Below are 27,852 nucleotides of genomic sequence, written 5' to 3' on the forward strand. Positions count from 1 at the left end.
TGTGGATCAGGCTGGCCTTGAACTCACAGAGATCTGTCAGCCTCTGCCTCCTGAGTGCTGGGATTAAAGGCATGTGCCACCACTGCCCTGCAGTGTGTATTTTACTTCATGAAAATCAAAGAATTTCATATATAAAAGATACCATACCTACAGTTAATAAGAGCAAAGGAATCTGAAAAATTACAAAGAAAAGTTATAAGCAAGAATTATTATCCATATTATATAAAGGATATATGGATAAGGAAGAAAAAAAAACATAGAAAACAAAGATAGATGGTGTTACCCCAATAAAGATAGGGACAAGACAGGTAGCTCAATAGGTAAAATCTTGCTATGCAAGCCTGAAGACCCAAGTTCAAATCCCCAGGACCTATGTAAAAACAGCCAGGCATGATGGCACATGGTTGTAATCCTAGAGCTGGTGAGGTAAAGACGGGCAGATCATGGGGGCTCATTAGCTATCTAGTATAACCTACCAGGTGAGCTTTAGGCAAGTAAGCTATCCTGTCTGAAAATAAAGGGTAGATGGAATCTGAAAAATGGCATCTGAGGTTGACCGTTAGCCTCCATATGCCTGGACACACATGGGGGTGGGGAGGTAGAGAACACTGGTTAAATACATTTAAAAATCATAACTATTTAACTAGACAATGGTAAAAATAGTTAAAGAGTCATAGGACATTCACACTGTAGACGAGCACAATCTTAGGGTAATGATTAGGGTAGATTTTTTTATTAAGTGAGAAAATGCAAGAACAGTGCAGATATGATCCCATGTCTAAGAAAACACACAGACATTATATATGGAATATGCAGGAAAGAGTCAGGAAGAATGCACACTAAATTACTCTGCTTTAAGGGAAAGCAGTAGGCTCTGTCAGAACAGAGGGTACAGCCCAGGTGAGATTTTATCTACACTTCCTAGTGCTGGAAAAATTTTTCATTCAGCACACATCCATTCTCCTATTATTTGTGTAATTCTGAAAACTATTAAAAAGCAGAAAGTATATAGAAGTCACCCAGTGATTGGCTTGGTAGTAATCATTAGAAGACAATTTGAAAATCTCTCTAAGTCATACATATCCAGGGTCACCTGTGTTATCTGAAAATGTCTTTGGGTAATGTGCTGCTGCCTCATCCCACCATCCTCCAACTCTGCCTTCAGACTTAGAGTCCTCTCCATTTGCCTGGACCATTGGCTATAAATTTAACTTAAAGACAAAAAGAGATTTAGTCATTGTCTCCTTGTATCTAACATTCAGGGAGTTTCTTCAGGTGCAAATAGATTCCATGCTTGGGTCTGAGGACAATGTGGCTGGAGAAGGCAGGAGGCCTGGTGAGGTCTGGAGCCACTTGGAAGCGGAGCAGAATCAAGGCAATGGCCACCTTTAACTCCAGCATGGCAAACTGCTGCCCGATGCAGTTCCTGCAGAGAGAAGAAAAGGGGTTAGTTTCTAGAATAACAAATCTGGAGTCCACGGCTGCTTAGCAGTTTCCTCTGATTGAAACATTCTCTCCAAGAGGAAGGGAAAGGACTCAAGAAACTCTGGTGAACAGACTCCACATCTGGACAAGCTGTGACTTTGAAGATTCATGAGGGCCCCTCTCCAGAGTTACAGAAGCAGTGAATGACTGCTTAAGAGGACACTGACCAGCCGAGCTGCCCAGAGTCCTCTCAGGCTGGTCCAGGTGCCTGCACATTGTGCAGAGAGCACCAGGGTTGCAGCTCTGGTGAGTGGTCACTTGTGCTGGCTTGGACTTTTCTGTGATGCGGCTTGTGGTGGTTTGAATAAGAATACCCCCCAAATAGGCTCATGTATTTGAATGTTGGCTCCACAGTTGATGGAATGTAGTGGAAAGGATTAGGAGGTGTGTCTGGTTGAAGGATGTGTGTCTCTGTGTGTCTTTGATGTTTCAAAAGCCCAGCCATTCCCAGTTAGCCTTCTCTCTCTGCTTGGTGCTTGTGGATTAAATGTAAGTTCTCAGCTACTGCCTGCCTGCTGCCTTGCTCCCAATCATGACAATCATGGATTCACCCTCGGACTCTGTAAGCCCCAGCCCCAGACTCCTTCTTCTATAAGTTGTCTTGGTCACAGTGTCTCTTCACAGCAATAGAAAAATAACTCAGACACAGTGGATTTAGAGCCACCCTGTTTCCCTATAAGTAAACCTTTACTTTTGCCAGTAACCCCAACAAAAATTCAGTGGTTCACTAAATTAGATTTTAATACATCATGATCTGTTGCAGGGGGAGAGGTCATCTTTCTGGGATGAGTAGATGTGTTTGTGTTATTTTTTCCCCCAGAAAAATTCTCTTACCAAGAGTAAAGCAGTTTTCACAACACACATATATATGTTGTGTGTGTGTGTGTGTGTGTGTGTGTGTGTGTGTGTGTGTTTGAAACTTTTAGACTTTGTTCTTACATTGCTCCTTGCAAGAATGTGGATTTGGAGGTCCAATGTGATACCCTCCTTGAAGAAGGCGGCAGCTGAAGTCTGTTCCTCCTACAAGCATTGAGCCTTTGGAGGCATGACTCATGGCATTTGAGATTAAGTGCTATTGCCCTTTGTGAAGAGATGGGTTCTGGGGAGGAATTAATGGAGCAGAGGGGCTAATGGGTGTAAGTAAGCTTTTTGTGTGTATTTTCAACAGCTTCAAGTTGGCCTCACCTTGGGCCACTGGAGAATGGCAGGAAGGCACAGGGATGTCTCTGATCAGAATTCTCCTTAGTGAATCTCAAGGGGTCAAAGACCTGAAATGTGAAGACAATGTCATCACCATCTTGACAACAATTTGTCTTTTAAGGTGCTGCTTAGTGCTGATACAGAAACATACACCATAGAAATTGTTTAAAATGTTCTGCGGGCTGCATGTTAAGAAGACAGCATTGATTTTAGTAACAGATTTTATTAAACAAAATAGCCTATCATGTACTCAATATAAATAATTAAGGGAATATTTTACTTTTGAGGGGGTGGGTACAGTGTCTTCAAACTCCATGTTGCAATTCCAATCAGCCAAGTTGCTTAGTGGCCACATGGACAATGCTGCCGTAGACCTGGAGGGTTTATCTGACCCTCCCTGGACTTGTCTGCTAGCCAGTCTAAGAGTGTACCCACATAGAAGCTAAGCCCAAATGAGACGTGATGGTTCAACTTCTTATACAGAGTAGATTGAAAGCCCTAGGTTAACACAGAAGAAAACACCAGTGCTTATGTTTTTAATTTCAAGCATATTGAATCAACTCAGAATTTCTACATATTTCCTTGCCTGTCCAGGTCCTCCTTTCTCTCTTTCTGAGACTATTCTGGGCTCCAGACAGCTGACCCACATGGTTTCTCTTGTGGGTTTGGGACAATACAAGGCATTGATGTAGATCTGAAGGGTGGCAGTTAAAGAGGGTTTGAGGTGTTGACTGTTTATTGGCTCCTCCCTGCTGGCTGTTGGCAGTTTTTCTTCTGCATGGGCCTATTAGATGTTCCTCCCTAGACCCCAGCTCTTTTCCCACAGGTTGTTTAACTCTCCCTTCTAGGGCTCATCAGGTCTAGAAAAGATAAATATTCTGAAAGATAGCCACTTTCATTTGCTTCCCCTAAAGTCTGCCCATATCTTCATAAATAGTTCCTTTATGGAACATTTGAACTGAGCAATTTGAATATGCCATCCACACCACCAGGATCCTGATTGCTTCATACAATAAAAGAGAGACTGAGCTGCCCAATTTTCTCTACTGACCAGCCACAGCTCTGCAGATATCAACTGGGTATTGGAAAGAGCTTGACAGCTGAATGACTGAAACAGAGTCAGTGAGATTGGGAGCAGATTGTTGGACTCAGATCTTTCAGATCACAATAAAGATAAAGGATGTGAGTGAAGACAAGGTCGTTAATAGGTGAGGTTTACACATTTCTGACTTTTATGCTTGTTTTGTGTCATTTACTTTCACAGCACAGCCCTTTGCATGCTTGTCAGTCAACACATGGGTCACTCAGCACCACTCTCTGAAGCATGCCCACAGAAGACCATCTTACCTTTGGGTCTTTCCAGACAGCAGGGTTGTGGTGGAGACCCCAAAGACTAAGAACCACAGTCATTCCTGAGGCAGGAGAGAAACAGCAAACTGTCAGCTGCTGTAGTGTGCAGGAAGACTTCTTCCTGGAGGGAAGAGCTTGCTCCTGGTGAGCTGTGTGCCAACGCTCCACCAGGGAAGGACATGGTGGAGGATGGGCTTAGGTTTGAACTTTAGTTTTCAAAACAATTATTTACCTAATTATTGATTTTGTGCTAAGGAGCTGTTGTTGTCCAATCAAAGAGCTAAACTGTGCTTAAGTTTTCTGTCTTGTTTGGAAATTACTGCTAGCAGCTAGGCAGTACTTCATAGAGACTGTTCTGTTCTACCTTGAAAATCCAGTGGCTAATTTCTCTTGGCACTGTTCGTCCATGAAAGATGGAGAATATGGGCAAATATTCCAGAGAGGGAATTTGAGCAGCATTTTCTTATCTAAAATAATTCTGGTTCTGTCAACAAAATTACAGCTGCAGGTTGCAGGCCTTGGCCTCAGCTCCCCTGTTGACTTGTGGACACTAAGGCAGACAAGTGAGATCTCCTGGGGTCCTACTACCACTTACCAGCCCTGCCCAGAAACATGTGACCTCACTCACAGGGCCTCGGTGAGTTCTAGCTTTGCTTCATGTCCATTAACCTTATGTGTATATTGGAGTTTTCCCAATGGGGTTTTGGAGACATCAAAATTATTTAATAGTGTTTTGTAAACTGTAAAGTACTGAACACATGTCTGTTAAGATCACATTCCAAAGGGGAAATGTATTCGAAGGTTTGATACAGATAAGTATTGTTCCCTTCTGAGTTGGTGTGATGATAAGGACTCCCTTCCTGTCTCCACATTAACACAATGGTGCTCATCTCCTGTAAATACCCACTTGGGTCTGAAACTTAGCTTCACAAAAATTATCTTAGAGACAACGTCCCACAAAAGATGAAACCCTCTGCTGGGGTTCTCAAAATGAGGCTGGACCATAACAGCTCTAACTGGCTATGTGGTTTAGGAAAATCACCAAGGCTCACATATGATTGAGGAATTATCCTTCAAGCTTTTAGTAGCTGCCCAACCATGAGGTCCCAAGAAGCCCCAAATCCCACTAGTCTTCATCACTGTAACCTTCAGGATCTCATGCTTAGGAAAAGAATGTGAAGACCTGCAGGCAGTGAGTGTCCATCTGGGAGGGTAAGGGGCTTGCTGAGCTCTCGGGAGATGGAAGGGATGGGAGGAATCAAGCGGAGAGTCTCCTTGATGCACATTGTGGTGTACGACATCTCATCCAGTTGGTCCCTGCGAGGACAGAAGAAGGAGGGAAGTGACTTAGACTCCAGATCCACTTTGGATTGACTATCCTCTATTTGATTTCTTTTCCTAGTAAGCATCACTGTTGGGGTAAAGTGATTTTGTCTGGGTTTATACAGTACATTGTTAAAATGTGACCTTTTCTGTCTCCAATGTCAACTGAAGTAGTAGACACACAGATGCCACATGCCTAAAAACAGGATTTCTGAAAAGCAGTGTTGTGACCCTTAGCTTTTCATGTAAAGGAAACATGTAGAAGGCACAGCTAAAGACCGAAGAGAAGGCTAAAGAAGTTTAAGAGAGAAAAAAATTACATAAAGAGAATTGCTGAAACATTGAAATACCTTAGAAAACAGGGTTGGGTGCTATTCATCCTAAACAAGGGGAGACTGACTTCAAGCCACATAGAGGGTCTGATATGTGCTCCCTGGGGTTTGGGAAGCACAGACCCAATCATAAGTAACTCGGAGAAGACAGACTGGGTGAGGAGAGCAGCTGAGTGAGGTAGGGATGCACAGGCTATCTGGGGGTGGGGGTCAGTGAACTGACCAGGAGGAGGGAGAGCTCCAGACCAGCTAGAGAAACACTGTGTCCAGAGTTCCCCTGCCCCATGAATCAGCACTAGAAAGTTCCAGAAAGAGAGTCTCCAAGATACCTACAAATGTAATGGCGGAGAGAAGAGAAAAGCACAAAGTATTTGCCAAACCCTTCGCTTGACAACGACACTTTCTTTTCATACTAGAATCATTCTGACACAGTCAGAGCCTTGGATAGGGGAGAAGCTGTCAATAAGAACAGCCAGCAACAAATCCTTCCCACTTTACTGGCTTCCTGGCCAAAGAAGGGCCAAGGAGGGGGTAAGAGGGAGGCTCTGAGTAGATGAGCATATGAATGATGGTTTGCCATTGCCCTGGGCTAGACAGGCTAGTACTGGCTTGAGAGTGGATTATGATTTAAGTGGATGGGACTCTGAGACTTCTCAAGATTTTGCCTCTGAGATGAAAAGAACTCTTCCCACAGAGCAAGTCTGGAGTTAAGAGCAGGAAAAAAATGAAATGGTTTATCTGTATAACTACCTAGTCAAATGGGATCAAGAAAATGATTGAATATATTTAGTCATTTTTTGCCTAATCACATCTCTATTTCCTTCTCTGATGAATTAATTTAATGCAGGTGTTGGCCATTTGAAAATATAAAATTTTAATTCTGTATTCTTTCCCCATCAAGGCCAGGAATAAATGAGCAATTGTGTCTACTCTGGGACTTACATAATTAAGAAAAACAACTTTACCCATATCAATGTGAATGAAAAGAATTTTGGTTTGTTGTTGTTATTTTGAGACAGGGTCTCACTATGTAGCCCTCTGTTGTGGAATAATCTTTTGCACACTGTGAAGATGTGTTGCTCTCCTTGGTTTAATAAAGAGCTAAATGGTCAATAGTGAGGTGGAACTTACAGACAGGAAGAGAGCACAGAGATGAAGAAGGGCAGAGTTGCTAGGACATGCAAGGAGAATCAAGAGGAGCATGCTGTTCTGAGTAAAGTGACCAAGCCTCATGATAGAACATAAATAAGAAATATGGGTTAATTTAAGTTGTAAGAGCTAGTTAGTAACAAGCCTATGCTAAAGGCTGAGCACTTATAATTAGTAAGTTTTTATGTGGTGTGGTTGAAAATGTTCCTGTGTCCTGCCAGGTCCCATGGCTACTCAGACCCAAATAAACACACAGAGGCTTATATTATTTTTAAACTATGGCCATGGCAGGCTTCTTGCCAGCTAGCTCTTATATCTTAAATCAACCCATAATTCTTATCTATGTTTAGCCATGTGGCTTGGTACCTTTTCTCAGTTCTACCTTGTCATCTTGCTTCCTCTGTGTCCAGCTAGTGACTCCTGACTCTGTCTTTCCTCTTCCCAGAATTCTCCTCATCTGCTTGCCCACCTATACTTCCTGCCTGGCTACTGGCCAACCAGCATTTTACTTGTCAATCAATTAGAGCAACACATATTTACAGCATACAGAATGACATCCCACAGTACTTCCCCTTTTCTGTCTAATCAAAAAGGAAGGTTTTAACTTTAACGTAGTAAAATTATATATAACAAAACAGTTATCAAGCAAGAATTATAGTTAGAATATCTAGTCTATTTGTATTTGGCAAAATTAAAGAAAATATTCTGAGGCAGAGCCAGGAGGATCTCTGTAAGTTTGAGGCCATCCTAGGCTATAGAGTAAGTTTCAGGAAAGGCACAAAGCTACACAGAGAAACCCTGTCTCAAAAAACAAAAAAAAAAAAAAAAACAAAAAAAAAGAAAGAAAGAAAGAAAGAAAAAAAGAAAGAAAAAAAGAAAGAAAAAAAGAAAGAAAGAAAGAAAATATTCTATCATCTATCCTATATTTGTGAATCTAAAGTTTCATATATAATTTATCTTTTATCATAGCCAAGGAGAATTATAACTATCTAGTTTTCAACTACATCAAATACCCCAGAAGGATATAATATTTTGAGTAAACAGGAAATGCATTGTAAGCAACTTCCAAAATTCTGGAAATGACAGAGACAGCTGCCTACCTGGACAGTCATCCAAAATTCTTCTGTAACATTGGGGCATCTATCTTCATGCTATATGTCTAGAGTCTTTCAGTTACATCTCTGTGTCCTATAGAATGTCTGTCAGTTTCTTCTGCAAAGCAGGAACCTGAAGGACCATCTCCCCTTGCAAAGTTCAGTGGTCACCTTACTATGGATTCTGTACGTTCAGTTGATACAACATTTTGTCATGCAGTCCAGGCAAGAACAGTTTCTTGCCCAAATGGCTATTTTTGCCAAGAAGAAGATAACCTCTATATGGAATGTCTTCATTGCCCATCCTCCTCTCTGAAGTAAACTGGTACTGCCAGGAGCAGATGTGTCTCATTGTTCAGAAAAGTCTAAGTTTTTAAAACATTTTAAATGTCATATTCTGTAGGTCTTTGAAATGTTTGAAGATTACTTATCTAATTGAAATATATCTATGTATACCTAGAAAACTTAACTAACATGACTATAGGTTTGAGTATCATAAATGACTAATTATTAATCTGTATCTCTTTTTTTAAAAGTTTTATTTATTTATAAGGTATACAGTGTTCTGCCTGCATGTATGCTTGCAGGCCAGAGAGGGTACCAGATCTCATTACAGGTGGTTGTGAGCCACCATGTGGCTGCTGGGAATTGAACCTGGGACCTCTGGAAGAACAGCCAGTGTTCTTAACCATTGAGCCATCTCTCCAGCCCTAATTTGAATTTCTTAATTATACATTACAATCTTAAATGAACTGCACAAACATAACTTAAACAAAAGTAGAAATATACATACAGTATAACAAAATTAACTTCAAATTTGCATCAATAAACTGAAATAGCAATGTAGAATATTTTAAGCAAGTTGTTGTTCTTTAAAAGTAGATTCAACAATCTACCCTTTTATCCTATCATATCTATATCCTATATATCTATATCAGTGTGATTATTTGGGAGCTGGCTGGCAGGACAGAAAATTCTACCAATACAGCCCTCAAAAGCCTGGAGCTCTCTTAATAGATCACTCTGGCCTTGAACTTACATAAAAAGAATTTTATTATTATTATTACTGTTATCATCATCATCATAATCATCATCATCATCATTATTGTTGTTGTTTGGTTTTTCCAGACAGGGTTTCTCTATGGAGCTCTGACTGTCCTGGAACTCACTTTGTAGGCCACACTGGCATCAAACTCACAGAGATCCACCTGCCTCCTCAGTGCTGGGATCAAAGGTGTGTGCCACCACTGGCAAGCAAAGGGTCTTAAACCAATGTAGAAATGGCCTGACAAGGAGCCAAAGATAGAAACTGCTTAAATATTTCTGAATGCCACATATAAATTTAATGAATGAAAATGCTGGGTGTGTTATAGAGTTGTTTTTCGTTTTTAAAATGTGTTCTGGGCCTGGAGATTGTTCATCAGTTAAGAGTGCTGGCTGCTCTTGCAAAAGATCTGAGTTCAGTTCCCAGCATCCTTGTTGTGTGGCTCACAACCACTCCAGCTCCAGAGGATCTGACACCCTCTTCTGGACTCCATGGCACCTTTACTCATGTGCATATGCCCCCCCCAACAGACACTTATATCCACAGAATTAAGAAATAATAAATCTTGGAGCTGTGTGGTGGTGGTTTTAATCCTAGCACTTGGGAGGCAGAGGCAGGTGGATTTTTGTGAGTTCGTGGCCAGCCTGGTCTACAGAGAAGTCTCCAGGGCTGTTACACAGAGAAACTCTGACTCAAAAAACAAAACAAAACAAAGCAAAAAACCCAAAATCTTTGAAAATGTGTTCTTTATAGTATTTATTCCTCTTTCTTTCATTAAAAGAAAGAATAGTTAACAGATCATCTGGACTTTTGGTTTTTTCACCTGGCCAGGACTTAATTACTGTTTTCAAATTTAGACCAATCAAGAATGAGAAAAGTCAACACATGAGTTTCTTTCTTTTCTTTTCTTCCCTCCTCCTCCTCCTCCTCCTCCTCTTCCTCCCCCCCCCTCCACCTTCTCCTCCTTCTCTTCTTCTTCTGTTTGGGTTTTTTGAGGCAGGCTCTCACTATGTAGCTCTGGCTGTCCTGGAACTCACTATGTAGACCAGGCTGGCCTCAAACTCACAGAGATCCGCCTGCCTCCTACATGCTTGAATTAAAGGCATGCCCCAACTTGGTATGCCACCCTGTGTTGACTACCTAAGGGAGGCCTTACCCGCTATGAGGAGGGGATGGGAGTGGGATGAGGGGAGGTAGGAGGGAATGGGAAAAGGGGAGGGAGGGGGGGGGGGTTGGTATGTGAAAGGAAAAAAAATTAATTAAAAAGAAGAACTAAAAACAAAAATAAATATTGGTGAGGATTTGGAGAAAATAGGATCCTTACACACTGTCAGTGTCAACATGGATCAATACAACCAAATGGAAAACAACATGGAAGTCCCTAAAAAAAAAAAAAAAAATACAAAAATTCCACAAGATCCAGAAATTCCACTTGTCAGTATGTATTCACAGGGAATGAAGTCACTGTATCAGTTGCTGCTTTATTTGCTACAGTCCATATATGGAACCAGCCTGAGTCAGTATCTAATGAGTGGATGAAGAATGCATGGTCCATACACACAGCACAATGCTGTGTACCAGGGAAAGGAGAGTCTTTTGTTTGTCAACACAAAGGAACCTGGAGGACATTAGGCAAAGCAACATGAGCCAGACACAGAAAGACAAATACCCCATGAATGAAGTTACATGTGGCTTTAAGAGGTTGAATTTGTAGAGGCAGAGAATAAAGTAGTGCCAGGGTTGTGACAAGAGATTCAGAATTCTGATTAGATATGGAGAAACTACATTGTTGTAATTATTAATGATTCATTGTATATTTGAACTTGCTCAATGAGTATGTTTTAGATGTCCTTACCACAAAAATAATTCTATAGTTAGTGAATATGCCCATTGGTTTAGTTATTTCAAAAAGCATACATGGATAAAAATAGCATACTGTAAACAGTACACGTACGTATATACAAATAAACGAGCACACTTTTTATCAGTAAAAAGTGGTATACATGTGGACGTTGGAGGCAATTTTGTGGAATCAGTTCTCTTCTTCTACCTTTAAGTGGATTCTGGGGATTGAATTCAGATCATGCTCCTATGGCTGAGCCATCTTTCTGGCTCTCTGCCCCTGGCTTTTTTTTTTTTTAAATGTGAGTACTGGGGATCAAAGTCAAGTCTTCATGCTGGTACACAAACCCTCTCCTCAGCACTTAGGTGAAGCTTTGAACTTATGGTAGGAAATGATTGTTAGTTAGTTCCTTATCAAATGAGATCTCTACTACCTTTAGAATTTTTTTTCTGAGCTGAACTTTGCTTATGAAATGTGGCTCAGTGATGTTTAGCATCTTTCTCTTTCGGTCCCTTTGACTAGGGCATTGGGAATGGCTTATCGGGGATACATAGTTTCTTTGCAAATAGCATGTCTGAGAGATGCATCCATTATCTAAAGCTTATTAACATCAAGATTCATTAAGAGTTGAGGCTTTCTCCTGGTTTGCTCTCCTTGTCCCAGAAGTGTCAGATCCTCAAGGGGGGTGGTCTCACTAAGACCCCATGGCCAGGGTAGGAATCTGTCTTCTAAATTTGGTGGTCAGCAAATATCTCTGTCATTGCCCTTACCATGAGTACTTTAATTTGCAGCATGACGGTTTTTCTCCTGCCTTAGACTGCAGATCATTGAGGACAAGGTCTGTACAAAATCTTAGTCATCATTTTAGTGCCTCAGTTCTTAAAATGTCCTCAGTCTACAGCTTCTAACAACAGTGTGCATTATTTAATATGACCAGAGGCCACCCTATCCTAAAGTATGACATGTGAATTCACTAATACAGCTACTCCTTCACCCTTCTCAGCACAGGAGTCCCTCTGGAGTCTTGTCTTTGAAGCTCTACACACAAGCCTAAGGTCTGTTCCTCACTTCAAATGTGCCAGAGTTTGGGAGAAAAAAACAAATGCAACATTGTGTAGAAAAATAGTGTTGGATGATTTCTGGATAGTGAACTTCCTTTGCAGAAGACAAAGTTAACTTAGGGCTCTCTTCAGAAAGAAGAGACAAGTGGCCTGCTTTCTCTGCTTTGGTATACACATACCTTGGGAAACTATGGTCACTAAGGCACCAGAATAAGAAATAAGCAAAATCTTGCCGGGTGGTGGTGGCGCACTCCTGTAATCCCAGCATTCGGGAGGCAGAGGCAGGTGGATCTCTGTGAGTTCGAGGCCAGCCTGGTCTAAAGAGCTAGTCCAGGACAGGCTCCAAAGCTACAGAGAAACCCTGTCTCGAAAAACCAGAAAAAAAAAAAAAAAGAAAGAAAGAAGCAAAATCTCAAAAAGATTTTTTTTTTTTTTGACATACTGAGGGCTACAGATCTTACCAGGTGATAGAAGACCCATCTCCCAGGATGCTCCTGATCTCTGTCCGGCATCTGTCCTGATGCTCAGGGTTCAGAGCCAGGCAGTAGAGGAGCCAGGAGATGCTGGCTGCAGAGGCATCGTGTCCTGCCCACATGAAGGTGTTCACCTCAGACCGCAGGTCGGCGTCTGAGAAAGCTCTCTCATCTTCAGCCTACCACAGACAGCAGACGCAGCTGAATGAAACATCACTTCACAGATATTTGGAAACCGATAGTTTTACAAAAGCACTAGAGTTTCAAATAAAGGTTTCAATTTTAGTTCAGTTTATCAAATACACATTGTAAGTCCTACTTTGCCCAGAGCACAAAAGAGAACCAATGTCACAAAAGAAAAGCAGGCTTTGCATAAGCACTTGGAGAATTTCTTCACTCTTCCAAAGATATCTAGTTTCTCAACATTTCCTTTTTAAAGTGCTCACCCATGCTCCCAATTTTTCTGTGAGTCTCTAAACTCCCAGTATCTGTATAACCCCCAAATCATGGCAAAGAGGTCATTTAGTCTTCATTAACTCCTAGTGAGTTCCAAGTCTCAGTCTTTCTTCCAGACTGCACCAAGAGCCATTGTTCACAGCACTCTACTGTTTGCATGTATCTGAAGAGGTTTGCTTCTGTCTTCCTGTCCCAACTCCACTTGCACACCCACCCTCCCACACTCAGCAGTTGTGCAAGCGGGTCAAGACTCTTGGTGCATTTACCTGGGCAGAAAGGACAATATCTAGAAAATCTTGAGACTTTTGAGTGTCATCCTGCTTTACTCCATCCTTGAGGAGTTTCTTTCTGTCTTGGATTATCTTTTCTGCATAGAATAAAAGGTCTTCGTTACCGAAGGAACAGCTAAGTCAATCAAAGCCAAATACATTATAAAGCAAGGCAGAGCCCACACAAAGTGTCATGTCTTATCTGCATTCAGAAGCCAGAGTGTGTATATTATATCTAAATACATTAAATGTGTACGAGTGGTTTATTTTCCATCAACACACAACTTTTAACAAAAGTTTCAAACAGAAGAGATGAAAATTAGTTTCTATCAGTAGGCAAGCAATATCATCAAGATGATTGTAAAGTTAGATGCAAGTGGCCAATTTCTGTTTTCCTCCTTGGTATAAAAATCTTGTTTTCACAGGGCGGTGGTGGCGCTCGCCTTTAATCCCAGCACTCAGGAGACAGAGCCAGGCAGATCTCTGTGAGTTCTCGGCCAGCCTGGTCTACAAAGTGAACAGCTAAATTTTTGAAATAGGCAAAAAAAGCTACAGAGTAACTGTCTCGAAAAACCAAAAATAAATAAATAAAATAAAAATAAAAAACACTTAAAAAAATCTTGTTCTCATGGAAATTAACCAATGAAACAGCCAGCAGAGAAAACATCTAACATATGTAGCTAAAGGGGCTAAAAGCAAGAAAGGAAACAGACAAAAACAGAACATGGGGCAGATATAATATGTACAAGCACTTTCTACAGAAATTAGTTTGTTTTCTGTCTTAATTGGGGTCAATTTTGATATTTGAACTTACCATTTCATATAAATTTAAATGAATTTGGACAGAAGTAAGTAGAGAAGTATGCTGATTTTCAAAAACATTGTCTGTATATCAAGAATTTAGCTGCTCACTCATGCTCATGGAAACAAAACTAATTAAACTCAGCAAGTCATAAAAAAAGCCATGGAAGTGGGAGGGAGTGTAGCTGGAAAGAGGGGCTTCAGCAAGAGAGAGAGGACAAGGAAAAGTAATGCTGGAGTCAACATGATCGAAATTGTGTACATGTATGAAATTATCAACGAAGTAATTGTTTGGGGCTGGACCAATAGCTCAGTCATTAAGAGCACTGGCTTCTCTTCCAGAGGACCCGATCTCGAGTCCCAAGACTCACGTGGCAAAATTCTAGACTATCCTGGAACTCACCTTGTAGATCAGGCTGGCCTCAGACTCACAGAGATCATCTGTCTCAGCCTCTTGAATGTTGCGATTAAAGGCATACACTACCATACCCAGCTTTTGGGTGTACTTTGAAGACATACCCACATCTACTTTTTCCTGTATGCCTATTCTGTGCAAGCATTTTTAGCTTGTAATTATTAATTTACTGCAAAGAGAGCCACATGCCATGTACATTTTGAAATCTTAAATTCTCCTTTGTTTTATGTTTTGTAATAATTGTATATAATAAAATTGTATAATACATGATGGTGAGTGTGTGCACTTCTCTTAAAGGAATGAAGTTGTAATTATTTGAGCAGTGTCCATTTTAAAGTTCCATTAAGAACAAGAATTCTTTTCCTGCTTACTGTGAGACTTATCCTTTACACATAAGACAGGCACGATGGTGCATGGATTTGGGTAACCCACACCTTAGACAGGCCCATGTTTTTACCTGTGTATTGATATATCACTTTGCCTAACTCCTGGAAGCTGTGGCCCTTATGGCTGAATTTGAAAATTAGGTCATGATGATGCCAGAAATTGTACAAATGAGAAGATATAATTTCGCCAAGTTCAAATGTTGCCTTCATATAAGGCTCATAGGTGCTAGAAGAAAAAAGTAGGAATAAGGGGTTAATAGTTTACTTAGATCACAGTGAATTCATTTACTGCCCCATCACTGACCCGTTTATCTGGCAGTTGGTCTCCTGGCCAAAAGCGCATTTCATGATTATGTCCAGGGCCATCAAGTTGATGTGTTCAAAAACCTCCATGGTTGTTTCCTGAGCACTCCAAATCTTCTCCCATTTATCCTGGCAGAGGAGGCTAAGATCAATATCATCACCATCATCAAGCAGTCTTTATATGCCCACTTTCCCCTAACCCTGCCCTTATCATCTCAGGGACAAACCCTGATCTCACAGGAACCAAAGGCGAGGAGCAAATAACCCATGTGTTTATTTTGGGCAGAAGGAAGGGAAGCACACCCTGAGCGAGTGAGACACAGCATGATGCACACTTCACATCTGGCAGATGGCCTTTCAATGATTGTAATGACTCTGTGCCAAACAGCACAGTGTTCCACACACCACCTAATTAAGACCACAACACAGGGGTTTCCTCAGGGCTTCTTCCACCTTCTACCCCCAACTGGCTAGATATCCCTTCACTACTTTCAACCACCACACCCACACTTAAAATAAATTCAGAACATTTCTTTTTCTTTTTCTTTTCTTTTCTTTTTTAATTTGGTTTTCAGAGACAGGATTTCTTTGTGTAGTTTTGGTGCCTGTCCTGGATCTCACTCTGTAGACCAGACTGGCCTTGAACTCACAGAGATCCGCCTGGCTCTGCCTCCCGAGTGCTGGGATTAAAGGCGTTTGCGACCACCAACTGGCCAGAACATTTTTCAAAAGCATCTTGGATTCAGTAATGGACAGTACCAATAGACATGCTAATGTGGAAGGGGAAATCTGGAGCCGCAATCCTAGATGAAGAGCTACAGGCAATTAATGACTGATGACAGGGGAGAATCAGTCTTCCCCAGGGATGAGCCCGCTAAATGGTTCTTCAGTACCAAGTGGTTGGCCTTGAAAGCGTCTGCATACAAGCAACACTAAAAGGTGGCATTTATATTTGTACATTTGTATATACATATAACAATAATTATTAAAGCAAGAGAGGTCAGAAATATAGGAGGGAACAACGGAGGAAACATGAAAAGGTTGGTGGGAGGAGAAGAAAGGGGAATGACATAATTATTTGTAATTTAAAAATTGCAAATAAGCCAGGCAGTGGTGGCACATGCCTTTAATCCCAGCACTTGGGAGGCAGAGGCAGAAGGATCTCTGAGTTCAAGGCCAGTCTGGGCTACAAAGTGAGTTCCAGGACAGCCAGGGCAATTCAGAGAAACCCTGTCTTGAAAAGCAACAATAACAAAAATTGCAAATAAAAACTCAAAAAAACCATTTCAGATTCAAACATTGGGGACAGAAAGGTCTGGAAAAGGAGTTGCTGCAGGGAGCTGTCTAACTTCCCCACAGACAGAGGCCTGATCACACAACCTTAAATGTGTTTTCTGACTGCTAAGTTGCCAAAAAGTGCCCACCTCCCAGTTATAAATGTTATGTATGTGTCATTACAAGCACTTTTTGTGTAAAAATGCAAATAAATTGAAATGTTTAAATTTAGTTCAATCTATGTTGAACATCTACAGATGTCACCTGGGTGCTGAATGCTGAGTACCTACAGGTGACAAACTAGGTACTGAATGGTTGGAGACTGAATAAAAGGCAGAATTTAAAGCCTTTCACCCAAGAATCTATTATTTGTTCAGATGGCTTACAACTAAATGGTTATCCCTTTAAAGAATTAATTTTGTTGAGCATATATTTGTTGTACTATGAATAGAATTCAGTGTGATATTTCCACTCAGGCATTTGAGGGGAGCTGATGAGTCATGTGGTGGGTTTGGAAAGAAATGAGAGGGAGGCAGGCCTCTGAGCTTGAGGTGCTCTGGGAAGTGCGAGAGGAATGCAGAGAAACACAGGCCTAAGAAAAGTAGAGGCTAGAAATAGCTCCTAGAAAGGGAGGGGCTAAAACTGTCACTGGTAGAGCTGAACTGTGTCAGACACTGAACAGCATCAAGGGGGATGCTCTCCATCTGACACCCTTCCTTGAGCCTGGAGCCTTGAGAAGTCCACTGATGTCCCACTCCACTTCCGCAGAAGTTTGGCTGAGCACCCAGCCACAAGTTGGTAACAAGTGTTACCCATAAACAGAGTAAGTAAGGCTTGCAGCTAAGGAGGAAAATTTGGCTTTGTGGGATTTGAAGTTTACAAAGAAACTGTATTAATTATTTGCCTGCTTAAAAAATAAATACATTAAAAAGGTGAAAATCTCTACACCAACAGGGCTTCGATAAAACTCATCTCTAAATCAGAAGCCATCCCAACAGGGATGCTTCTTGGCAGCAGTCCGTGCCTCTTTGGAAGGTGCCGCTCACCTTTAAGTTCACCTACCACCTATAAGGTGACAGAGGCACTGAACGTTTGCTCAGTACCTGATGCCCACCAGCCAAGTCCAATGCAGCCTCAAACATTGTCTCCCATCACTCTGCCTAGGAATTTCTTGTTCTTAATATTCACACATGCAAGTCGGTTTATATCATGGTAAATCTGAGTCACCTCTGAAATCTGAACCAGTTAGCTGCCCTTGGCTTTTTTACCTGTCCCCCACAGCACCTGCCCCTGGAGTGTTACCGCTGTAGAATGTGAGGCTCTATTTAAGGCAGAGGAGGACCAGCTCTTCTTTTTTAATCACCTGAAGAACTCAGGAAAGGCATACATAGATAGCACTACTCAGTGGGTACTTGGATTCTGATTGATTTCTAGAAGTCAGCTTTGACTTTCCTCAACTCCCTACATAAACATCTAGTCTAACATTTGACTTACCAGCATCGTGTTCACAGAGTGGATCATCAGGTCCACACATGTTTTCAGGATATCGTGATGGAATGCAGGAGTTAGGAGGCAGCGGTGTTGAAACCACCTGGGGCCATCTAGATTCAGGAGTCCTCTCCCTTGAGAAAGAAAATGCACAAAACCTCATGCATTTTATTAGAAGAGGAGAGATGAGGGCTGCAGACAGCCTCATGTGACCAACGCACACACAGTCATGAAGTAGTAGTTAATGTCCAAGAGCTGAGAGATGAAGACAGTGTCAGCGCTGTTGCTCACACCCAGGGTGGATACATTTGACACTGAGAGAAAGCATTCCAGTCTGGAAAGCGCTGATGGCTGATGAGGCCTAGTTTCTCAGCAATGTAATGTGGTAACCTGTGCTGGGCAGATTCAATTAGGGAATGCACATAAGACACTCAGCCTAGTCCCACTTTGCTGCAGGCCAATCCATAGACATTACTGAGAACACAGATTCATCACAAACAAAGTAAGGATGTCCATCTGATCCCAGATACCCTCACCTCAAGCTCTGGTTTGTGAAAACACTTATCAAGGCCAACACTTCACAATCTTTTATTGCCAAATGTGCTGGCATTAAGGTTTGGCTTTCAGGAGCTGGAGAGATGGCTCAGTGCTTGAGAATATTTGTTGCTCTTGCAGAGGCTTGGCATTCAGTTCCCAGCACCCACACTGGGTAGTTCATAACCATCTGTAACTCCAGATCTGGGAATCCAACCATCTGTTCTGGATCCACGGGCAACTACACACATGTGCACATACACACAGACACACAAACATATGCAGAAACAAACACAAAAATGAAAATAAAATAAATCTTAAGACATATTTGGCTCTTAAAGGACTTTAAATTTGAATAACTTTTAAAAAATTTTATTAACATTTTTCATATAATATATTTTGATCATATTCTTTCACTTCTCCCAAACTTCTAGATCCTTCCCACCTCCCTGATCATTCAACTTCATGTTTTTTTCCCTCTCTCTTTCAAAAAAGAAAACCAACAAAAAACAAAAAATGAAAATCAAACCTGACAAACAAAATAAACTAAAGACAAAACTAAACCAAAACAAAGAACATGGTAAACCACAGAGCCTGTGTTCTGTTGGCCAACTGCTCCTGGGCATGGGGCCTGCCATGGAGTGTGGTTGAAATACACAGTGATACTCCATTGTAGAAAACTGATTTTCCCTTTTCCAGCAGGTATAAATTGCAAATAATTTCTTGGTTAGGGATGGGACTTTGTGTTCATTTCCCATTCTCAGTGCTGGGGTTTTGTGAATGACATCTCTTTTTGAGTGTTTTCAAATTGTCAGGTTCTTGATGGCTGATTCCTGCATAAAGTGCTGGAAATGCAACACTCACCTCTCTCAGCACTGACTCTCACGTTTATTTCAAAGATGAGGAAAATGAGTCATAGAGAGATTAAATTATGTCCCTATCATGCTCAAGTAGTCTAATAGAGTGACCAGCAGTATGCAAATCTAAGGGGCTCTGAATCCAAGCCTATACTCTTTCATTTAATTTCTTCCTCGTCTAAAAGAAACATCTACTATGTGAGAAAACAGCTGAATTTATCTGTCCATAGGATACAGCCAAACTGCATTTCAGAGAAAACTTTTACTGAAAGGCATATAAAAATAAGAGAACTCTGAGAAGAGAGGAAAATACAAGAAAACAAGAGAGGTAAAAGGATTAAAAACCCTTCTGTAGTGAAGCTGAGATGTTGAAGAATTAGCACACATTTTCCCTTGAAAACGGGACTTGGAGGAGAAAAACAGGCCAGGGTGCTCTGTGATGCTCTGCTGGGTTGACCTTTGAGATCCCCCTTTGACTCTCCTAGGTAGCTCGCCTCATACCTCTCTTACTCTTTAGAATGCCGGGTGTTCGTGTGTCATCCACTGTTTGCTTTTCTGTTAAACCAAGATAGGGACTCCCACTAGCTGTGAGCTCACCATATGAGTTAGGCTGGCTGCCCAGCTCGGAGACCCGCTTGTTCTGTTTCCCCCCATGTTGGGATTACCATCATGCTCCTCTTTTTTATGTGGGTTGACTTTAGATCTCCAGATTCTATTTTTAAACTTTAAAAATGATATTCTTAAGTGAGAATATAAAACACTGGTTTTCCTCATGGCATTTGCACATTTACATGTCATAATTCTTTGTTCTCACTCACTTCCTTCTCCCTCTGCCCCAACCTCAACCCCTTGTGTCCTCTGCCTCCTTCTAGCTTGTTCTCTTCCTTCTCCTAGATGGTCACCCACTCTGCATTCATGTCGTTTGCATTTGACGTCCCTTTCTTGATGCTTTTGAGTTCACATTGGAGTCTCTTTGGAATGCTCTGCTATGGAAAAGTGTCTTGGAGTGAGAGTGGGTGGCACATACATACCAATGCATGGAGTCATGAACTGGTGCACATATTGGGTCTTTGGGTCTGCAGAATCAAGCAGAGGAGAGAAAAAGCAGCATTAGAGAAAACACTCATGAGCAGTTCAAGTCGGGGAAGGCTTTCTTCATCTGCCTGCACTCAGTGCAGACAGTGGACAGGAGGGAATCCCAAGTCACTTTCTACAGTCTTGGAGGCTTGGAAACCCTGAGTCTTGGTTCAGTTCCAGAGAAGAACAAGTCCCAGGACCTAAGTTCATATCCTCCCCTGGTTTCTATTTCCCTCAACAGTGCAGGCTTGCTTGGGAGTGGACAAGTTTCCAGAATGGGGGTTGGGTCATGTATGTTTGTTGGAAAACATCAGACATTGAGGCACAGAGGCCTCTTTATGGTCCTGTGACTCTAATGGAAATGCATTTTTTCTGAAGAGGTGAATGATAGACAGATTGGAGCAGAGGGACAGAGAAGCAGATATTCAGAAAAAAAAGGTCTGTTTTGCTAAGGGTGAGGTATGTGAAACACAGAAAAGATTAGGATGTAAGCTCTTCACAAAGTTGGCAGAGCTCAAACTGGCCATTTTAGTTTTGTGCTATGCACAACCTGAGTCTTGTAATGCATTGGGAGGGTGGGTTGGGGGAGTGACCTATACTCTGCAAAGGAACAGAACAATTTGGACCATAACCAAGAGTTTGGACTGCTAAGTGAAGGCTCTATCATTTTAGATTCTGTTGACACCCCTGGAGGTAGGCTTTTCATTTCCCCTGGAGACTTATGTTTATAATAAAGTGCATGTGTGAAGCAGAGGTGTTGACTCAAAATTCCCAAAACCAAGGGGGCAAAGGAAGCCCCTAGCCATGCTGGTGGTGGCAGCTGGGATTTATGGGAACCTGGAGCCAAAGAACTGCGGGGGGGGGGGGCACCTGGGAAGCCCCTTAACCTGGGCAGATCTCTCCTCTCTCCGTACTTGCTCAGGATCTCTTCCAAGCCCAGGGCTAAGCTTTGCTTCAGAACTGTGAGTCATGTGTATCTCACTCCTGGAGAATTGGGACTCGAGTTTCATCTCATTTCTTACCTGTTCTGCTCAGAAATATCTTGGCATAGTCTGGGTCATAGATGTAGAAAAATGCCTGGAAGGGCCCTACCCAGCAGGGGAAGGCACAAGAATACTTTTTGACAATCTCATCAAGCTTCTCCATTTTATCATCCTGAAGAAACTATAGTAAAAAAGGGCAGGAAATTAGAGAGTCAGTCAGGCTGGCACTGCCTTGACACAGACAGACACAGGGTGAGTTCAGGGCCCGCAGGACTGTGCTCCAGAGGGACCCGCCACCTTTATGTGGCGGGCAAACATTCTTCCTAAGCTCTCTAAGCTTGGGGATAATGTCCTAAATAAGGCTAGTTTTTTTTCCCAGTATAAATACATGTTTTACTATTGGACCAAAGCCTCATTGAGTGATATACCCTGTAAGCTTTCCCCAGCAGAGGGTGAGGTGAGATAAGTCTCAGTCTTCCATTGAGGACATCACAGGCCTAGAGATAGGGCCGAGAGGCTGCAGATTTTGTTTTCCTATACTGGAAGCTACTCAAAGTTTTCTGTTGGTAAACTGAACACAACCACTGGCTAGCTCACCATTCCTTTTCCCCTTTCTGTTCTCTGACTACTGATCAGTGATTCTTTCTCATGACAGCAACAAATAATTCTCTCTACAAACCTGTCAACTCTTTCTATAAAAACAGTCAGCTAAAGAGCATAATAGCAGAACGTTCATTTCTACAGGTTCCTGGAATTTGAAACAAACATAGAGACAAACATTCACAGCTTCCAGAATTTATTTTCCTTTTTATTTTATTTTATTTTATTTTATTTTATTTTATTTTATTTTATTTTATTTTATTTTATTTTATTTTTTTAAGAGATGGAATCTCATAATGTAGCCCATGCTGGCCTGGAAATCACATCAATCATGCTTCAGGCTCCTGAGTGCAGGAATATAGGTGTGAGCTTTCATGCACAGTCAGCTTCCAGACTGCCAGCTTCTTTCTCTACTACCAGAGAGGAATCTTTGCTTCTCTCTGTTTCTTTCTCATCTCTCTCTCTCTTTTTGTCTCTGTCTCTGTCTCTGTCTCTCTCTCTCTGTGTTATATGCATGTTTGAATGTATGCAGGTGCTCATAGTATGTTTGCATATACATGTGAAGGCCTGAGGCTGATGTTGGGACTCATCCTCAATCACTCTTCCTTTTTAATTCTTTAGGTTTTTTGTTTGTTTGTTTGTTTTTTGTTTTTTGTTTTTGTTTTTGTTGTTGTGCTGTGGTGGTGGTTTTTTTCTTCTTCTTTTTTTTTTTCAGAGCCTGTCCTGGACTAGCTCTGTAGACCAGGCTGGCTTTGAACACACAGAGATCCACCTGCCTCTGCCTCCCGAGTGCTGGGATTACAGGCGTGTGCCGCCGCCGCCACCACCACCCAGCTGATTCTTTAGTTTTTAAAGATTTACTTGTATGGATATCTGTTTTGTCTGTCTGTCTGTATGTGTACCACACACATGCCTGGTGCCTGCAGGAGCCAGAAGAGGGCACTGGATCCTTGGAACTACAATTAGAGATGGTCATGAGCCACCATATGAGTGCTAGAAATTCAACATTGGTCCTTGCCAGAGCAACAAGTGCTCTAGACCTCTGAGCCACCTCCAGCCCCTTTATTCTTATTCTTTGAGGAAAGGTCTCTAAACAAAACCCAGCATCCACTGCCTACCTGGCGCTTACATAGATCCTGAGGATCTGAACTCTGGGCCTTGCTTTCAAGTCAAGCACTTTCCCCACTGAGCCATCCTCCTTACCCAATCCTTTCACTTTTAGGACAAGATTTAGCATAAGTGGTTTAAGTAGTCCCTATAAATAACTGAAAATGAGATTTCCTTACATCTACTCATGGTGTATATGTGTGTGGATGCCTATACACATTTGAGCACAGTCATGGGGATCCCCACTTTTGAGGAAATGTAAGACTTTTGAAATTCTTCCTTGTGTGACTTCACATCACTTGATCATTCTTATCCTCAGGAGAGGTAGAAAACCACCTTCCAAATCTGTGTGTTATCAGTTGGCCACTCATCCAAGAACTGGTCTCTGGATAGTTTAGATCCACTAAAAGGTCAAGATCCTGAGATCTAGTGATGCTGGTGTTTACATCATCAAACCACCATGAGGTTTACTAACTGTAAATAGTTATTCATTCACAAACAAGGAGCATTTATGGAGGGCCTGTTACATACTAGATGATGGATATTCAGAAGCAGCATGAAGGAGGAATTAATTTTGGTCCATAGTTTCAGGGGACACAGCTCATCAAAGCAGGGAAAGCATGACATTGTGTCCCACTGTTTGATGGCAGGAGTTTGTGGATTGTTCACATCATGGCAAGCCAGGGAACAGAGACAGTAGAACAAGGTGTGACAGGGCTGGGCTATAAGTCTCAAAGGTCCTCCAGTGACCCATGTCTGCTAGTCAACCTCTCCAAACTGCCACCGTCTGGGTACTAGGTCTTTAGACATGTGAGCACATAGAGATATTTCACATCCAAACCATAATGTGATGCTAAGACAGGTTCTGGCTGACTCTGGAGTGGTTATAGTGGAAGTTAATGTCTCATTTCACTAAGTGCCTTACATGCTTTCAGTTTTTTCAAACACTAAACAAATTTATCTCTTGAACAAACTAATATTGTGTTACATTGCATGTAAATGAACTAAAGTTTTCAACCAAAAGACAAACATTGTCAGAGTGCACAAAAAAAAAACTATGTGTGTGTTGACAGAAGACAACTTTTAAAGGCCCCACATGGCTGGGAAAGTCTGGCATGTTCACATCACCAGTGAAGTTAGTGTAGCCTCACTGATGTGAGACAAAGTAGAATTTAAGGAAAGGTTTCTTGCTCAATAAGAAGGGGTCTTTCATAATAACGAGATTAATCTGCTAGGAAGACAGAATAGTTACAAGTTTGCATGCGCACTATGTAATAGCTTGAGAACTGATAAAGCCAAATGGATGACAGGACAAAGCCCAAAGCAATCGACAATCTAAGCAGAAGATCTGACCCTAGCCAATCTGCAACAAGGCAACCACAGAAACCAAGTGTATTTAGAACATTTACAGCAACTCAACATGTTGTAATTTCTACAAGATTTTAGTGAGAGTAAGAGTTCACAACAGAGTGGAGATAAGCTGTTTCGTCACTTTTTTTTTTTTTTTTTTTTTAAAGAATCACCTCTTTAACACTTTACTCTCAGTAGTTGGTAGAACAGATATGTAGGACAGTTTTCAGGTTTTTCCCACTTTCATTTGAGAACTTCTTAATTAAAGTTCTGAAAGAGTGAAGTTGAAGGCTGAGAAGGTTAGGAGAAGTGAATTAGGTTAAATAAAAAAAGTTAAATGCAGAGCATTAGCTTAAAGAAGAGTCAGGTTAAAGGAAGGGCTGGTGGGATCTCAGGTCTCTCTCTCCTCATGCAGCATCCGCCTCAGTCCCTGAAGGGACTTAAGGTGAGAGCTTGCTTTTCTATACAAACTGATCCAGAGAAGCTTTGAAGTTTGAAGAAACTAGCCATTGTGGAAGTTAAGAGAGAGAGAGAATGAATTACAACAGGGGCCTAGGAAAAGTCTGTCTAACAAACGGAATGTCCTAGCTCCCCCACCTCCTTACTCCAGAATGCCAAGTCATGGGTCATTCTCCCAGGTAGAAGAAAGGATGGTTCTGATCCTCCAGCGGTGGTTCTCACACAGCACTCTGAAGAGTGCAAAGACTTCCAAACCTCTGTAGTATCTCATAGCATGAGAAACTATAGCCTCAAATCACATGACACTTGAGAGCAGCCTCTGTCATGGAAAACATAAAGCTAAATGTATTGTGGTAGCCATCACGATCCCTAAGACCCCAGCTTTGTGCTGTTTTTCCCACAGTGCACCAGGATTTGTTGATGTGACCCACTCCACGCAGCAGTAGAAGCGACGGTAGAAAAGTTCCAACTAGGTTTAAAAAGATTGCGGCCTCCTTCTTGACTTCTCCATCTTGATCTCTCATCTCTTGTCTGGCAGGAGCAAGCTGCCTGTTGATAGTAGGATGGCTGACTTCTCCAGCTTATTTGGGATAGGAGGGTTCCCAGGATGTGGGGCTTTGGGTGCTGAAACCAAGAAACAACCAGGCATCCTGGGACAAATGTGCACTTCAGCTGGGAGTAGCCCTATAAAAAGAGCCATTACTGAGGATCAAAGGCTGCCACGGTCTGTCAACAATCATATGAGAACTTGGAGGTGGATCCTGTCCAGTCAATCCTTTAGATGATCGCAGCCCTCACCATCATTTCCATACAACCTTGTTAGAGACTCGGAGTCGGAATCACCCAGCTATTGGAAGCCATTACTGAATCCCCAACCCTTATATAAACTGCGGGAGATAAAACCTGTTGTTTTAAGTTGCTAAGTTTGAGAGATATTTGCTGGGCAGCAGAAGACCACAATACACAAATAGAAAGGGAACAAAAATATTCAGGGCTTAGAAAAAAGTTACAGTAAACTACAACTCATACATCAGAGGAGATATGACATAGCATTTTATGAAATAAGTCAGAACTCTATAATAAAAGATGCATTTAGTTACTATGACAATGATCCTAATTTATTAACGTCTCCTGTATTCATGTGCTCTGTGCTCTTGGACCCTGACTCTGGACTTGGTTATATGACCAGCTCTGATAAATTAATACAAGAGCAGCAAATATGGCCTACTTGCAAGGACAGATTTGCACTCTTGCTATCTTGGGACCTTGACACCAGGTAAGCAGGGTCAGGCTTGCCAGCTAGCCAGCTGAAAGATAATACATCAGGAAGAAGAGACCAGACATTTAGAGTAACGGCCAACCTTTATCTAACATGCTGTGAACTGTGGTGTATTAGTCAACCTAGCCAAAATCAGCCAGACCTTGATTCACTCTATGACCTCACGCAGCTCAAATTGCCAACTCAAAGAATACTGAGCTTAGGAAATGGCTATTGTCAATGGGGGGTGGTGGTGGTGCACGCCTTTAACTTCAGCACTTGGGAGGCAGAGGCAGATGAATCCCTGAGTTCAAGGCCAGCCTGGTCTACAGAGTAAGTTCCATGATGGACAGGGATACACAGAGAAACCCTGTCTCAAGGAAAAAAGAAAGGAGAGAGAGAGAGAGAGAGAGAGAGAGAGAGAGAGAAATGGCTTTTATCAAAGTGTAGTGTTTTTATGTAATATAAGGAAGGTAACTGGTTTGTGCAGCCCCTTAGTAGCGGTTCCTTGGAGGCTCCATCCCTCCTTACCCAGGATGCTCACTTTCTCTTTGCTGCTAAAGTCTGTACCTTCCTGGGGCCCCTCAAGGGCAAAGGACCCATCTTCTTTTTGTAGCCTTAGCACTTAGCACACACTGCTACTCCCAGTGGGTTGAAAGAATTTAAGAATCTGGGTTGGGAGTGGATTTCCAAAACAGTAGAGACAGCACCAGTGATGATCTCCCTGCGAGCAACAAATGTTCCTCAACCAGTACCCTTGAAGCAGTGGGGCGGGGCCGCTTCCGGCTTTACTGGAATCTTAGAAAAGACAGTTAATTTTTTTTTTTTTTTTTTTTCTGGTCAGAATGAACCAAGAGTGCCAACTATTGCGTTCGATTTTGCACTTTTTCTACCACTAATAAGTATGACTTGCTAATAAGTATGACATACTAAGTGTTAAATAATGCACTTTTTAAACAATACTGAGTTTTAAACAATGCACTTGGAAGATAAGCCCAGGCGACTAGAGACTGAATTGATTCCCAGGCTTCTTATATATTCAGGCTTCCCAAATAACCCCCCTCTGTAGCGACCCTTTCCAAGGAGGATGAGAGAGACTCCAGTATTGCAGAGGGGTGGGGAGCCACCCCACCCCACCCACCCAGGGGCTGGGAAGTCCATGAATAACCCAGAGCGGCAAGGGAGGGAAGGAAGAAAACAGCCGCCAGGCTATCCACTTCCTCTGCAGCATCCTGCGGCGCCCCTCCCTCCATCTACCTTCTGGTGTCCTAGGAGCCAGTGGGCGGGCGGCCCCGGGAAGGGGCGCAGGTCACGCAGCAGCCGCTGTCTCCGCAGGTAGAGCTTGATGGCCTGCATCAGCCCCAGCGCCAGGCAGAACACCAAAGCTAGGTGCAAGGGCCGCGCCCAGCGGGTCTCCAGCCAGGAGGCCTCCATCACTCCGCGCTGGCGGTCCGGCGAGCCGTGGGTGGGTGGATGGAGGATATGGTGGTGGTGGTGGGAAGCCCGTGGCTTTCTCCAACCTGGGAGCCGGCGAGGATCGACCCAGCCCCCTCCCCAGTGAGCCCTCGGTGTAGCGGAGGTGGGGGAGGGGCAGCTCCTGCCAGGGAAGAAGAGACTCGCTCTCAGAGATTTCCAACCCGCTACCCACTCACTGGTGCACGCTCGGATTCAGGCAGACTTCTTGTACCTTCCTGGGGTGTCGTATTTTAAGTGTGACACTTTCCAATCGCTGGTGATCTGAATTTAGACTTTTGAAATAATGCTCAGCCTGGGGTAATTGTTTCTCTTGTCACGAAACAAAAATAAACTGCTTTGCGAAAGGATCCGCTTTCCCATTCTGTGAGCAGCCACAGGAGCTAGGGATGGTGGCTGAGGAAGG

At 42.3% G+C, this 27,852-nt stretch overlaps 1 protein-coding gene across 2 annotated transcripts; it reads right to left on the reverse strand.

Moving 5' to 3' along the window:
- Positions 1-41: 41 nt before the first annotated feature.
- On the reverse strand, positions 42-27,852 carry LOC118578459 (cytochrome P450 4X1). 2 transcript variants are annotated; one of them, XM_036179415.1, is made up of 12 exons: positions 27,231-27,850; positions 21,239-21,380; positions 20,171-20,215; positions 17,755-17,882; positions 14,987-15,114; positions 14,754-14,908; positions 13,078-13,178; positions 12,344-12,534; positions 5,219-5,352; positions 4,033-4,097; positions 2,671-2,753; positions 42-1,426 (listed from the first exon to the last, which is right to left on the reverse strand). In XM_036179415.1, exons 1-12 carry the CDS (start codon positions 27,405-27,407, stop codon positions 1,252-1,254), a joined length of 1,524 nt encoding a protein of 507 aa, XP_036035308.1. In that variant the 5' UTR covers positions 27,408-27,850; the 3' UTR covers positions 42-1,251. The 2 variants fall into 2 exon arrangements, with proteins under 2 accessions (XP_036035308.1, XP_036035309.1); XM_036179416.1 differs by lacking the exon at positions 2,671-2,753 and having other exon boundaries at positions 27,231-27,852.

This window comes from Onychomys torridus, chromosome 2, assembly GCF_903995425.1.
Source record: "Onychomys torridus chromosome 2, mOncTor1.1, whole genome shotgun sequence".
Classification (NCBI taxonomy): domain Eukaryota; kingdom Metazoa; phylum Chordata; class Mammalia; order Rodentia; family Cricetidae; genus Onychomys; species Onychomys torridus.